Raw genomic sequence first — 12727 nt, 5'->3', positions numbered from 1 at the left:
TCCAGGCTGGGTAACAGAGTGAGACCCTGTCTCAAATACACACACACACACACACACATACTCTATATAGAAAATATACGTAAAGAGAAATAACTGTTTTTAGAAGTCCGGAACTGTGATCCTTGAAATAAGGAAAATGAAAAAGGTGAGCTCTGTAACATCCCTGGATTTCTGCCTGGAGGAACATTCCAGACTGTAATTCAAGGAGGGGAAGCCCGAGCAGAGCATGGTGCTCTTCCTGGGCTGAGAAGATGGAGACAGGAGTTCAGGGAAGCCAAGGTACTAAAAGTTGCAGGAGAGCACAGTTCTGGAAAGGAGTAAACTACTCAAAAAACTCCAGAAATCTGCACAGGGGTCTCTTCGAGTTTTGCTGGATACTAAACTACACATATGAATAGTGAAACTCAGTAATACTATGCAAAAAGGAACACTAAAATGGTAAATTCTCAGAGCTCACCAATGGCAGGGAGATAATCAAGCTCCAGCCTCCTAGAGTGCAGAAGTATATTTAATCAGACCCCAGAAGGGTTATGCCTTAGTAGTAGAGCTAAACTATCCCTAGAGAAAAGGCTCACCTAGACCCACTCTAACAAATTAAAAATTAGCCTCAGGCTGGGTGCAGTGGCTCATGCTTGTAATCCCAGCACTTTGGGAGGCGGAGGCGGGCAGCTCACCTGGGGTCAGGAGTTCAAGACCAGCCTGGCCCAAATGGTGAAACCCCATCTCTACTAAAAATACAAAAAATTAGCCAGGTGTGGTGATGAGTGACTGTAATCCCAGCTACTCAGGAGGCAGAGGCACGAGAATCACTTGAACCCAGGAGGCGGAGGTTGCAGTGAGCCGAGATTGCACCATTGCACTCTGGCCTTGGTAACAGAGCAAGATTCCATCTCAAAAAAAAAAAAAAAAAAGAAAAAGAAAAAGAAAAGAAAAGTTAGCATCAAAGGCCAGGCATGGTGGCTCATGCCTCTAATCCCAGCACTTTGGGAGGCTGAGGCAGTCAGATCACTTGAGCCTAGGAGTTCAAGACCAACCTGGGCAACACAGCAAAACCCCATGTCTACAAAAAATACAAAAAATTAGCCAGGTATGGTAGCATGTGCCTGTAGCCTCAACTACTCAGTGACTGAGGCAGGATGATCCCTTAAGCCCAGGAGGTTGAGGCTGCAATGAGCTGAGACTGGGCCACTGCACTTAAGCCTGGGTGACAGAGGAAGACTCTGTCTCAAAAAAAAAAAAAAAAGCCTCAAAAAGGTCAAACTGATTTGCAAGTAATTTACCTAGTCTGCCTGAACAAAGCCCAACACTCTTTAAAGGACAATAACAAATCCAGATGCTTAACGTCATATTTACAATGTCCAACATTCAGTTAAAAATTACTAGATACAGCCAGGCACAGTGGCTCATGCCTGTAATCCCAGCACTTCGGGAGGCCGAGGCAGGTGGATCATGAGGTCAGGAGATCGAGACCATCCTGGCTAACACGGTGAAACACGGTCTCTACTAAAAATACAAAAAATTAGCTGGGCGAGGTGGCGGGCGCCTGTAGTCCCAGCTACTCGGGAGGCTGAGGCAGGAGAATGGCGTGAACCTGGGAGGCGGAGCTTGCAGTGAGCCAAGATGGCGCCACTGCTCTACAGCCTGGGCAATGGAGTGAGACTCCATCTCCAAAAAAGAAGAAGAAGAAAATATAATCTATAATCAGGAGAAAAATAATTTCATAGAAACAAGACTCAGAAGTGATAAAGATGATAGGTGGCTCAATATACTCAAGAGTTTAAAGAAAAACATGAAAAAGATGTTCATGAGGAGAGGAATGAGAGGTATAAAAAAGAAGCCAGTGGACCATCTAAGGATGACAAGTACAGTAACTGAAATGAAAAATTCACTGAATGAAAATAACAGCAGATTAGATACTGTACAATTTAAAAAATCAGTGAATTTGAAGACAGCAATAGAACTTTCCAAACTGAAGCACAGAGGAGAAAAATAGTACTGAAAAATAAAGTTGCCTGGGCTTCTATAGTCCCAGCACTTTTGGAGGCCAAGGCAGGAGGTTGGCTTGAATTCAGGAGTTTAAGACCAGCCTGGGCAGTACAGCGAGACCCTGTCTCTACAGAAACAAACAAACAAAAAAAACTTTTAAATTAGCTGAGCATGGTGGCAAGCAGCTGTAGTCCCAGCTCCTCTGGGGCTGCAGCAGGAGGATCCCTTGAGCCCAGGAGTTTGAGGCTGCAGTGAGCTATGATCACGCCACTGCACTCCAGCCTGGGCAACAGAGCAAGACCCTGTCTCTATGGAGCCTCATAATCTGTAAGACATTATCAAGCACTCTAACATATATGTATTGGAATCCCAAAGGATGGAATAAAGAAGTAGGACAAATAAGACAAATTTAGAGAAACAGACCCAGTATGGTGGCTCATGCCTGTAATCCCAGCACTTTGGGAGGCCAAGGTGGGTGGATCACAAGGTCACTTCAACACCAGCCTTGGCCAATATGGTGAAACCCCGTTTCTACTGAAAATACAAAAATTAGCCAGGCGTGAGGGTAGGCACATGTAGTCCCAGCTACTTGGAGGCTGAGGCAGAAGAATCGCTTGAACCTGGGAAAGGGAGGTTGCAATGAGCCGAGATCGTGCCACTGCACTCCAGCTTGGGTGACAGAGGGAGACTCCATCTCAAAATAAATAAATAAATAAATAAATAAATAAATAAATAAATAAAACAAAAAAGAAAGAATGTCCAAAATTTTTCTTTTTCTTTTTTCTTTTTTTTTTTTTTTGAGACGGAGTCTCGCTCTGTCACCCAGGCTGGAGTGCAGTGGCCAGATCTCAGCTCACTGCAAGCTCCGCCTCCCGGGTTCACGCCATTCTCCTGCCTCAGCCTCCCGAGTAGCTGGGACTACAGGCGCCCGCCACCTCGCCCGGCTAGTTTTTTGTATTTTTAGTAGAGACGGGGTTTCACCGTGTTAGCCAGGATGGTCTCGATCTCCTGACCTCGTGATCCGCCCGTCTCGGCCTCCCAAAGCGCTGGGATTACAGGCTTGAGCCACCGCGCCCGACCCAAAATTTTTCTAAATGTGATAAAAACTACTATGGTGGGTTGAAGAATGGTGCCCCTCCTAAGACATGTCCACATCACATTCTGACCCTCAGAGCCTATGAATGGGACCTTATTTGAAAAAAGGGTCTTTGCAGACATAATTAAGGATCTCAAGATGAGATAATCCTGGATCATCCAGGGGGCCATAAATCCAATGACAAGTGTCTTTCTAAGACACTCACAGAGGTGAGAAGGCCATGTGAAGATGGAGGCAGAGACTAGAGTTCTGCAGCCACAAGCCAAGAGGATTGTGGCCCAGTCACCAGAATCTGAAAGAGACAAGGCAGGACTCTTCCCTAGAGCCTTTGGAGGGACTGCCACCCTGCCAACATCTCAAATTTGTACTTACGTCTCCCGAACTGTGAGAGAGATTTTTTTTTTTTAGACGGAGTCTCACTCTGTCACCCAGGCTGGAGTGCAGTGGCGTGATCTCGGCTCACTGCAAGCTCCGCCTCCTGGGTTCACACCATTCTCCTGCCTCAGCCTCCCCAGCAGCTGGGACTACAGGCGCCCGCCACCACGCCCGGCTAATTTTTTGTATTTTTAGTAGAGATGGGGTTTCACCGTGTTAGCCAGGATGGTCTCGATCTCCTGACCTTGTGATCTGCCCGCCTCAGCCTCGCAAAGTGCTGGGATTACAGATGTGAGCCTCTTCACCTGGCCAAATATTTGTTGTTTTAACCCACCTAGTTTGTAGTAATTTGTTGTGGAAACTAATACCAAGATAAAGCCACAGAACCAAGAAACTCAGTGAACCCCAAGTAAGACAAACACGAAGTAAACTACACCAAGGTCCATCATAATCAAATGCTGAAAACTAGTGGTAAAAAGAAAATCCTAAAAGCATTCAAAGAAATGAGGTCCATTATGTATGGAAGAACAAATACAGGAAATATTACATTCTTCTCATCAGAAACTATGCAAGCCAGGAAACAATATAATGAAATCTTTAAAGTGCTGGGGGGAAAAACAAAAACAAAAACTTTCAACCTATAATTTTTTTTTCCTCTAATCCAGTATGACTGGTATTGACCTAGAATTCTATACCCAGTGAAAATATTCTTCAAAACTGAAGAAGAAATAAATATGTTGGCAGACAAACAAATACTAAAAGAATTTATTGCCAGATGTGCAGGAAATGTTCAAAGGAGTTCTTCAGGTGGAAAGAAAATGATCCCAGATGGAAACCTGAATCTGTACAAAGGATTGAAGAGTGCCAAAAAATGTTAAATGTATAAGAATCTCAGGAGGACAGGCACAGTGGCTCACGTCTGTAATCCCAGCACTTTGGGAGGCCGAGGCGATCAGGTCAGCAGAGGTCAAGAGTTTGAGACCAGCCTGGCCAACAGGGTGAAACCCCATCTCTACTAAAAATGCAAAAATTAGCTGGGTGTGGTGGGGGATTCCTGTAATCCCAGCTACTAGGGATGCTGAGGCACATGGATTGCTTGAACCTGGGAGGTGGAGGTTGCAGTGAGCAGAGATCGCACCACTGCACTCCAGCCAGGGCAACAGAGAGAGACTCTGTCTCAAAGAAAAAAAAAAAAGAATGTCAGGCTGGGCACAGTCGTTCATGCCTGTAATCTTTGGGGGCCGAAGTGGGCAGATCACTTGAGCCCAGGAGTTTGAAACCAGCGTGGGCAATGTGGTGAAACTCCGTTCTACAAAAAAACACTAAAATTAGCCAGGCGTGGTGGTGCATGCCTATAGTCCCAGCTACTGGGAGGCTGAGGTGGGAGGATCCCTTGAGCCAGGGAGCCGAAGGTTGCAGTGAGCAGAGATCATGCCACTGCACTCCAGCCTAGGCAACAAAGCCAGATCCTGTCTCAAAAAAAAAAAAAAAAAAAAAAGTCAATAAAATATTTAAAACCCACAAGAATAAAGAGATGTCAGCAGATGGGAAACTTCAACACACTTGAGAACAGGGAAAGTGGCTAGGGCCTCACCAACTGGCTTAGGGGAGCCGAGGAAGCCAAAACTAAAGCAGCCACAGAGGGAAACGTCCGTGTAAGGAGCAAGCCGGATGACCCCCAGCCCCCCTTGAAAGGTGTAGGTAGGACCCGCAGGCAGTGGGGAAGGCAGAGGTGGAGGTGAGGCTACAGCTGAGTGCAGGGAGGCTGGTTACAATTCAGAGCCCCCTGGTTCCCTTCCTTGCCTCATTAACCCCTTCCTCACCACAGGACACCAGGGGTTTATTCTCTGCAGAAATTGGGCATGAGATGCTCTGGACTCAGGGGCATTGAACACAGCAGAGGATGAGGTATGGTGCTGAAAGCCAGAGACCCGTGAAACCGCAGCCCCTTCCCTGCCTGGGTCCTGAACTACTGGCAGCCAGGTCACACCACCACCACCCTATCCACCCGAGCAAGAAGTTGTCCCAAAGACCTCAGAATACAGACATCCGGTGACCCTACAATGAACAGGCCAGCCTGCCACCTGATCACCTTACAGTAGCACCCACACATCCCTGAACTCCACAGCCCCATTCTTAAATATGATCCAACAGCCAGGAGAAACCGGACACTTGATGAAAGCTTCCCATGTGAAACAAACCAAAACATACAAATTAGATGCTAAGAACCCAGAGGAAATTCTCTCGATGCAGGGAATAAAAGAAAACTCTTTGGGGGAAAACAGTAATTTACATCCTCAGGAAAATATAAAAAGATCATTGAGTCCATGAAACAAAATGGGACAGCCTGGCTTTCCATGATGTCTCCTGCCTTTTCTCTTGCCTTCTTCATTCTGGAAATGACTTTCTTAACTTTTCCTTGTTTTCTGCATTCCTGGACAGCTGCACCTGCCCTGTAAACAGTAAACATCACCTGAATTTACTTCATTTTCAGGTGGAAAAAAAAAAACAACAACTTTGAAACTGTCTTTATCTCCTCTTTTTCCCGCACCCTCCACATCTAACCCATTAGGAAAACTTGTAGGCTCTGCCTTCGAAACAGACCTAGAAGCCTCCCAGTTTCCACCACCTTGCAGCTGTAGCCACCCCATCTCTCACTGGCAGCCCCTCACCGTCTTTTTGCTGCTCCCCTGGTTCCCAAGCTCTATTGTCCACCTCACTTATGGCAGCTAAAGTCATCCTGTGAAGTGTTACTCAGGTCCTGACACTCTTTAGTTCAAAATCTTCCAGTGGCTTCCCATAGTAGTTAGCAGGGAATCCAATGGCCCCAGACTTCTCTTTGAACTCATTTGCTCCACCCTTCGCCAACGACCTTCCCTGGAACGTTCTCCAGGGTCCTCCAGAGAGCCCCAAGGCTTTCTCCCTCCCTTCACTCAGGCTGCTGCTCAAATGTCACCTCCTTAGAAAAGCCCACCCTGATAGCCCATCTGAGGTGACAGCTGCTATGGCTCTATCCACTGCCCAACCAAGTGTGCCTGTTTAGCACCTCCTGCACCTTGAACAAAGCCCCATCAGCCAGGTCCCTGTCTGCTTTGTTCACTGCTGGTTCCCCACTCCCCAGGCAGCACTTGGCACATAAATATTTGCTAGACAAGTGCATAGAGTACTAGGCTGAGGGGGCACAAGGAGGGGAAGGCAATTAACCAAGAAATCATTGCAGAAGTATATTGTTTATGCACGGGAGGCTCAGGTCTGTAATCCCAGCACTTTGGGAGGCCAAGGTAGGTGGATCACTTGAGCTCAGGAGTTCGAGACGAGCCTGAGCAACACAGCAAGACCCCATCCCTACAAAAAAATACAAAAATTAGCCGGGCATGGTGGCACCTGTAGTCCTAGCTCCTTGGGAGGCTGAGATGGGAGGATCACCTGAGCCTGGGAGGCAGAGGCTGCACTGAGCCGTGATCACACTACTGCACTCCAGCCTGGGTGACAGAGTGAGAACCTGTCTTATTAAAAAAGAAAAAAGAGACGGGGCGCGGTGGCTCAAGCCTGTAATCCCAGCACTTTGGGAGGCCGAGACGGGTGGATCATGAGGTCAGGAGATCGAGACCATCCTGGCTAACATGGTGAAACCCCGTCTCTACCAAAAAAAATACAAAAAAACTAGCCAGGCGTGGTGGCGGCGCCTGTAGTGAGCCGAGATCGCGCCACTCACTCCAGCCTGGGCAACAGAGCAAGACTCCGTCTCAAAAAAAAAATCAAAAAAGAAAAAAGAAGGAGAAAGAAAGAGAGAGAAAGAGAGAGAGAGGGGAGGGAAGAAGGGAGAGGAGGGGAGGGGAGGGGAGGGGAGGGGAAAGGAGGGGAGGGGAAAGGAGGGGAGGGGAGGGGAGGGAACTATATTGTTTATAATTAGGGAGGTAAATGACAGGAGTGTTCGAAGTGGTCACCTCTGGGGAGGTGGGAGAGGCAGAGCAAGAAGCACCGCTTTTCATAACGCATCTTCTATCAACAGTTAAATATTTTAAAGCATGACCATGAACTCTTTTGTCAAAAATGAAACATTTTAAATAATTTAAGATTATTTATATAATTTTTATAGCCTTGTTCTGACATTTCTTCATTTTTCAATATACTGGGAACCTCAAAAAAACCAGTGGGCCTGGCCCCTGTTGGCCTCTGAGCTGTGACCCCCCACAGAGAAGGGGAGCAACGTTTATTCTTGTCCTATCTTGGTTGGGCTAGACCCCTGGGCTTGCAACCTGGTTGGGGTCTTGATCCCTGCAGGGGGAGTGGGAGAGGGCCACAGGACCCGAGCTGACTGGAGAAGTCCGGAGCCTCCCGATGGCGCTGTGCTGAGCCATCCAGGCCTCCCAGCCCTGCCCCACATGCCGCAGCCGCTGCAGCTAATAAGGCCCTAGGGAGCTGGCAGGGCCCCTGCCTCACCTCAGGGCTCCAGATGCTGCCTCCCTCCCACTCAGGTGCCTCAGCTCCAGGCCCCAGAGACAGGATGGCACTCCCTTGCAGGCAGGGTGCCCCTCCCCATCCCCACACCTCAGGAGTGCTCCCCAGCGTACCTCCCCAGGGAGGCCTGGATGGCTCAGCACCCCATACACCCCATGCAGAACCCCAGGCACTCAGCCAAGCCCCAGAGCAGCTCTCCCCACAAGCCCAGAGTGCCACCTGCAGTGCAAGTGGCACCTTGCCCTGGACCCAGGTAGGTGAATTCATTAATCTCCTCAGCAGAGGCCATCAGCTTCTCCTCAGCAGAGGCCTCTAGCTATTTAATTGCTGGAATGAAAAGGTTTCCCATGAAACCCAACACCCAGCCCTCCCCACCAAGAGAATGGAGATTCCTTATCCCAGCAGGCCTCAGCTGGTGTCAAAATCTGGGGTCTTTGGAGTTTCGTAGCTGGGGCTCCCTGGGCAGAAAGCCCCCGGGCCTCCACTCAGGCACACATACCACACGCTAGTACACACAGGTACCATACAAATACACACCCATATGCTCATAGGTACTCACACGTGCCCTTAAGTGTACAAGCACACGCGTGCCCAGCTGCCTTCTGCCCTGCAGGAGTCCATTCCTACGTAACGAGTGTGTGCGCTGCCAGCATATCTGCACAGGAACACCCCTCACACCCGCGTGCACTAGCAGGGTACTTTCCAAACTCCTTTAGCATGAGCAGAATCCTTTGGTTAAGGGAAGTATGAAAAGCATACACCTACTGTATGGACTAAACATGGTGCTTGCAAGGAAGGTGAGGGACGCAGAGCCTGTGCTCAAAGCCGTGCCTGCTTAGCCCCTTCCCCAGCCCACTGGGAGGAAAGCAGGAGTCTGGTGTGGTCGTTGCTTGACCTCTCTTGCCCAACGTGGGGCACAGGGGCAGGTCTGCCTGAGCTCATTCAAGGGGAGGGAGGCAGGATGCATCCTCAAGCTGCATAGGAGGCCATGGGCTGTGGGGGCTGCACCCTGGACTTCTCCCTCCATGTCGCCCCTCCCATCCTGCCCGTGCAGCCCCTACCCCTCATCCCAGAACACACTGATTTTTGGTTTCTGGGGTTTGCGGCTCCCTCTCCTGAGCTTCCTAGCTTACCAGCTGTGGTGATGCCCCACATCCAGGACTGCCTACTGTAGGCAAAGGGAGGGGTCTGAAGTGCTCCCCGCACATCCTGGGCCCCACAACCCATCTCCCCTGCCTCTAGGTCAGAAGAGTGAACAGGGAAAGCAGGAAGCAAGCCCATGATGGAGAACGCCCCAGGGAGAAGAAAAATGTTTCTCTGGGACCACAGTCTGCCCACTTCAGGGTTCTGGTTGCCAGGGGCAGAATCCTGCTCCCCAAGCCCAGCCTATACATGTCCCTCCCACGGGAGCTGCACAGGCTAACCCTTCCCCCTGCTCCCACCCCAGGGAACACCAGGAACTCGTGACTTCAGAACCAGGGCCATGCCCAGCTGGCCATGCCAGGCAAGGGGGAACTGGCACATTCCCTGGCCTACAACCCTGTCCCCCTTGACCTGGCAGGGAACATGCATGGCGGCAAGCAGGGCACCGTGCCGGCATCACAGCACTGCTGGGTGCCCCTTCCCTTCACCGGGCACCTCCTATCTGCCTACCACTCCCTGCTTCCAGCCTCCAGCAAAACAATTAGGGCCTGAGTAAAGCCCATTAACCTCCTCTGAAGGTGGCCATGCTGACCCCCTCCTCAGCCAGCTGCACTGCCAAGCCTGCCCACGGAGGGCCTCTGCGGGGCTTTCTTGGAGTGAAGAAGAGGCAGCTATGCCAAGCCAAGACCAGGGAAACCCGGCTCCTGAGTGCTTGAGGAAAGCTGAGCTGTTTCTGTGGCTGCTGGTACCAGGGGGACCAGAGGCCAGGGACCCCTGGCTGGGATGCCAGGGTTCCACAGTGCTTTTATCATGATGTTAGGTGGCTGTCCTCAGGTACCCCTGCAGAAAACAGAGCCTGGTGCCCTGGGGAGTAGGCAGCGTACATCTGGATACAAGCCTCACTCTGGGCCAGTCCTCGAAGGGGGAGACAACCAGGGAACTCTCCCACCCACACGGAGTGGCATTCCCCTTTTTGGCACGCCCAAGGGAAGGAGAGGACTGGCCTGGCTCCTCTGTGGTTGAACAAGGGTTAACCTCCACCAGCGCCCTATATTCCCCCTGGCCTGCATCCAGGGCAGGCAGTCCATTTCAAGGAGACATTAACTCACTGGGGCAGGGGTAGGGATGAACCTGGGACCTTGTTTCTGAGGCAGCCAGAGGGGTGGGAGAGAGAAACAAATGAGCAGCCCCCAACACCTCTACCTGCAGCGGCTCCAGTGCCCCCCACCCCAGCAAGATGGCCACCCACTTCAGGACTATCAGCAGAGAGGCCTGTTGGAGAAGTCTCTTCTCCCAGGGCATTCTGCCTCTCTCCAGTCTCTGCAGTAAAAGGACCACCCACCCTCAGGCAAGGGAGTGGGACTGAGGCATTCTGGAGATTCAGCATTTTGCCTAGTGATCCTTGGACCCCTGGGAAGTTCTTCCCACATGAGGCTTGTCTTCTTTTGCTTTCAGGGAAGGAAAGCAAAGAAGAGCCAGCAGAGGGTGGCTGGCCATGTCTTAGCACTCTGCACATCACCCTGGAATTCCCTGTCCACACTTGCTTCACCAGAACAGAGACTCCTTGAGGGCAGGGGCTGGTGCTCTGTTTGTTCATCTGTTTCCCGGGGGCACTGTAACCCACTCTCTTTAACAGGCCTCTCATGGCTGCAGAGCACTGCCTTTATGATAAATAAACAGAGACAGAGTCTGAGGAGTTCAGTCCAAAGAAAAACTTGGAGAGTGCTGGCGTAAGCACAGGTAACAGGAAGTGGTCACCCAGACCCGCCCAGAGGCTTGCAGGCACAGGTCACTCGGATATTTACAGGGACTGCCATGCAGAGCTGGATGCCATACAGGCCTCGGGGCTGATTCAGCGTGGGACTTCAGAGACACATCCTGACCCCCAGCCTGCTCAGTCTGATGGCCTGCCCTCCACCTCCATGCTTCCCTCGGCAATTGCACAGCTCCTCAGACTGAACTTCTCCTGACTCAAGAAGTGGCCCTCAGAAGGTAAATTCCCACAGCAGGCAACTGCGCTAACCACCCCCAGCCCATGGTCCCAAGGTCTCAGACCCAGACTGAAACTGGGGTTCTCAGCCTGCAGCAACCCGTGGGGCCTGGGCCCAGCTCTGGCTCCTGCTGCCCACCCTGGAGGGGGGGTCATCTCTGCCATGAGTGCCTACCTGTGGCCTGGGTGCCAAGGGCAGAAGTGGCAATCTGTAACCTGTGCCTGCCTTTGTCCTGAAGCATGGCCAGAAGACATCCCCCTTTCCCCTTTTCTTGGAGACCACTGCCCAGCCCAAAGCTGGTGACCCACGTGGTCTTACTGACCAGCAGAAACCAGGGAGCCCACCTCGTGTGCAGAACCTCAAGTCCTTCCAGCAGCCAGGGCCCCCCAGCTTTCTCTGTGCCTAGAAGCCAGGCCCCAGCACCAGCGGGCAGGAGAGCGCTTTTCAGCACCTGGACAAGGCCCTTGGGGCCTCCCAAGAGGGTCTTTCTCCACTCCCCGTTCCTGAGCTGGGGCTGGGGTCTGAGGGATCCAAGGATCTGCCCAGTTTGAGAGCTAAAAAAGAGAAAGCGCTCACCGTTGGGGAGAGGGCGCTGGGTGGGGCTGGGATGCCTAGGAGTGTGACACAGCCTCTTCTCCATCCTTGACCTATGGCCCCCTCTCCACGCAAGCCTTTCCCACCTCCGCAACCTCATTCGGGAGGTGTCGCCGCTCCACTGTCTGGGGCGGACTCTCCCACCACATGGAACACCGATCCAGCCCGCAGCCCCTCCCTGCAGCCCTCACTGCCCCGGCGGAGGAGGGGCACAGTGGCCCCTACCCCCATCCAGGAGGGTCCGAAACACGTGTGGTCCCGCCTGTCCCGGCCGGAGGGGAGCGGGCAGGGCCCGCTCCCATCACCCCTTCCCGGTCAACAAGCACAAAAGCCGCGGCCGCAAACAAAGACGCGCCGCAAACTCGCCGGGGAGGCGGGACAGCCCGCGCCGCACTCCCTCCCCTGGCCGGACGGGCGTGCCTGGCCGTGGGGTCCCTGCGGCGCCCCGACAGCGCTCCTACCTGGCCGGCGCGGACCTCCTTCTCCAGCTCGCGGTGGCGGTTGTACCACACGAGGTAGTGCAACGGGTATTTGCCCTCGGGCCCCTTCCTGGCGGAGGCGTTGGAGGGGATCATCGCCCGCTCCTCATGCCGGGGCCGCGGCGCCCGGCCGGGGAGGAGGGACGGCGCCGGAGCCGGGGCCCGGGGCCGCGGGGCGGGGGGGCGGCGCTGCCTGCTCGCGGGGCTGCGGCTCGGGCATGTGCGAGCGGCGGCGGGCGGGGGCGGCGCGCCCGGCGCGGTGCGGGCGGCGCGGGCGACGGGCGTCCTCGCGAGGCGGCGGCGGCGGCGGGTGGCGCGGAGAGGCCCCCACCCGCCCTGGGAGGGAGCGGGCACTCGGCAGCGCGGCGCGGACTCGCGCTCGCCTCCCACACCCCCGCACACAAAGACGCGGCTCGACGGAGGGAGCAGGCGCCTGCAGCGGGCGCGGGGGCGCAGGGGGCGCGGGCCCCGGGGACGCCGCCGCAGGGACGCGCGCCCGCAGCCCCCTGCTCCCCGCAGCTGCATAGCCCGGCCCTCAGCCCGAGCGGCCGGCGAGGGATGCGGGGATGATGGGCAGAGAGGAAGGGGACCGGGCGCCCCGG

General features: G+C 53.2%; 1 protein-coding gene across 2 annotated transcripts in view; it reads right to left on the bottom strand.

Annotated features, from left to right (window-relative positions):
- Positions 1 to 12727, bottom strand: part of ANKRD13B (ankyrin repeat domain 13B) — a 22268-nt gene extending 9541 nt beyond the window's left edge. The window contains exon 1 of one of the 2 annotated variants that reach the window (XM_033184413.1): positions 12108 to 12727. In XM_033184413.1, the coding sequence (XP_033040304.1) occupies positions 12108 to 12650 (543 nt within the window). In that variant the 5' untranslated portion in view covers positions 12651 to 12727. The remainder of the gene's footprint in view (positions 1 to 12107) is intronic. The other variant, XM_033184414.1, reaches the window with a different exon arrangement.

This window comes from Trachypithecus francoisi, unplaced genomic scaffold (genome assembly GCF_009764315.1).
Source record: "Trachypithecus francoisi isolate TF-2019V2 unplaced genomic scaffold, Tfra_2.0 Lachesis_group20, whole genome shotgun sequence".
Taxonomy (NCBI): Eukaryota; Metazoa; Chordata; class Mammalia; order Primates; family Cercopithecidae; genus Trachypithecus; species Trachypithecus francoisi.
The sequence above is the reverse complement of the archived record's forward strand: the minus strand, read 5'-3'. Positions and strand labels throughout refer to the sequence as shown.